Source organism: Histoplasma capsulatum (genome assembly GCF_000150115.1).
Source record: "Histoplasma capsulatum G186AR genomic scaffold supercont2.7, whole genome shotgun sequence".
NCBI classification, from domain to species: Eukaryota; Fungi; Ascomycota; class Eurotiomycetes; order Onygenales; family Ajellomycetaceae; genus Histoplasma; species Histoplasma capsulatum.
Window position 1 is genome coordinate 1224336 of NW_025544807.1, and position 2542 is coordinate 1226877.

Consider the following 2542-nt stretch of genomic DNA (forward strand, 5'->3'; position numbering starts at 1 on the left):
CAGGCCGCTGGGACTTGGAAATGCCGAAAACCTTGCCCGCATGTAACAACTGATACCACCACTGTCACGAGAAGTCTGGAATTGACGACGACAACAACAACCAAAACGGTGCCGCCAGGAGGGGAGCCGTCAGGATTCAGTTGCACCCCAATGACCGTGACAAACTCTCTTGGAGATTCGCTCGAACTTGGGGATAACTGCGCGTTAAAATACTCCCATGCCAAAACAGTCACCTCTTCCAAAGCGGCCAGAGCGCTGCGTATAAGACAAGGCGACTGCCCACCAACTCGGACAACTTCGACAGTCTACGCAACTGAAGGCGCTGGCGGCTTCATGACAGTCACTGCGACAGTCACAGGAAGCAACTCCGCCCCTCCTGGCTTCTCGTGCACCCCCATGACCGTGACGAATGCGGCGGGTGATGAGCTAGTCATGGACGATAAGTGTGCCACACAACTGGCCACAGCGGCGCCAAAAGGAGCATCCCAACCGGGCACTGCTGGGAGAGGCGATATCTTCGTGGCGACGCGTTATGCTGTTTTGGGAAGCATTGTTGCTCTTCTGATAGGCCTGTATATAGATAATTAGCAAGTCTCTTCGATATGTATGTACTGTACCATTACAAAGGATAAATAATATAATAATATATAAATACTATACCATCAATGAGAAAATGCTGTATCGAGATTGACAAGAGAGTTAGACGAAGAATTTCAAGAGGCAATGAGGTCAGGCAGACGAGCGAGATGCGCAGAGTTCTAGGCATTGATCATTGAGCGGCGGGATAGTTATATTAACTGGCTTCACTGAACTTGGGTTCTATCATCCGTGGGTTTTCTGGCTCGTCCTGTATTCCTGATTGTTTGGTTTCAGAAAATTAGGCGAACTTTTTTGGCTTTTTCTTCGCGAGACATCTTCCTGAAATCATGAAGGCCATTCGCAGCATCTCCAACCATCGAGGTGAAGCGAACTGAACTAAGTTGGTCAATTGGCCAACTGATCCAGGACGCATCGCATGAGATGTCTAGCTTTCTGTTGATAGATAAGAGACTGAGAGAGAACCGAGGATTTACTAGTATTGCACCGACAAACTTCTGCTTGAGTCTCGCAGCTTGGGTTTGCGATGTACCGGATGTAAGTTCACCATCAATCGCAGAGTCTACGTGCCTGTACATTTTGCTGAATGACCGTTTTCCCTCGTTGAATAACTTGTTACTCAACGGACGCGGAATGGCCAGTCGGATTACCGGTGTGGGGAATACGAAAGGGTGTTCAGCCACCACTCCGCATCTGCTGCGGCCATATCTCTAAACCGATGTGGTTTTCGCCATAACATCGTTTGACCCTGAAGAAGAATGATGTGCCTTTTAACAGGCTAGGGTATCCAATCTGGGTGGAGATTGAACAAGGCGGATGTCCAGAGTTATTGGCTTCAGGGAGATTGGAGCATTGGAAGGATATCCGGCTCCGCTCCACATTAACAGATGTCCTTTTACAGAAGTACGAGATAATCTGAATAGTGCTATCAAGAACCTGGAATCTGTTATTCTCAACTTCTTGAGTCAGCTGAAAGCCGGGTCATAGTACCTCGATCTGCTATCCTACATGAAGGTGTCTGCTTTTGGTATCGCATCTACAAGAAGGGACCTCAACGATTCCATACTTTACTCCAGGCAGGTTCAGGCAGAGGCGGAGCCTACCCGAGGAGAGCCGATTTCATGGCACACCATCTGATCCTTTTGAGAAACTATTTTCTTAGAAGCATTTCAATGTAGAGGTCCAGGCATCCATCGTGGAGGCTATCCAGCTACGGGATCATGTACTAATTTGCCATACTAATCGGCATCCCAAGGCGACAGAATCTATCTCCCCTTCGGAAAAGTCTCTTCTGTTAAAACGCCATGCCGCTTCAATGTCTGACACTAAATAAGTGACACTGACAACAACTCCAACCCGGTTCCATTTCATCCTAGAAACTTCCAAACTGGACACGCGCAGTTAAACTTTTAGGAAACACTTGCTGTTTCGATGGCACATCCATTTGGCATGAATTTCGTCTACTTCCAATGCAACGAGGGGCCATGTGTGAAACTATTCTGGAAGAGAATGCTGAACTTTCGGCAAACCGGTTGAGGTTCCTCGACCTATTGGAAACAAAAGCCCCCTGGTCGAACTCAAGAAATCATGTCTACTTCCTAGAAATGAAGGTATACTCTGAATATTTTATGGTTACGGGAAATTAGTGGAGCTATACACGGTTCAGCAGTTGACAATTCCAGTCGACAACCTCGACGCTTTCTCTGGAATTCTTCGTGTTCTACACCTTCATGAGCGGCTTCCCAGCTGGATCTCCCTATCTGGTCTTGCTGTGGACCTCTGTCTATCCAGTAACTCAAAGGAAATTGAACAACGATGCCTTGATCGAGATGGATAAAATGATATCATTCCCTAGTTGGTCCTTGACCGGTTGGTTAGTGGCCGTGGAATACCGCCTGCTCTAGGAGTCCATACCAATATCTCTGATTTGGAATTCCTACACTCA

The 2542-nt window shown here is 47.4% G+C and overlaps 1 protein-coding gene across 1 annotated transcript; it reads left to right on the forward strand.

Annotated features, from left to right (window-relative positions):
* Nucleotides 1-150: 150 nt before the first annotated feature.
* Nucleotides 151-588, forward strand: HCBG_05706 (uncharacterized protein; the record flags this gene model as incomplete). Its single annotated transcript, XM_045432755.1, has 1 exon — nucleotides 151-588. One exon carries the CDS (start codon nucleotides 151-153, stop codon nucleotides 586-588), a length of 438 nt encoding a protein of 145 aa, XP_045286871.1.
* Nucleotides 589-2542: the final 1954 nt, after the last annotated feature.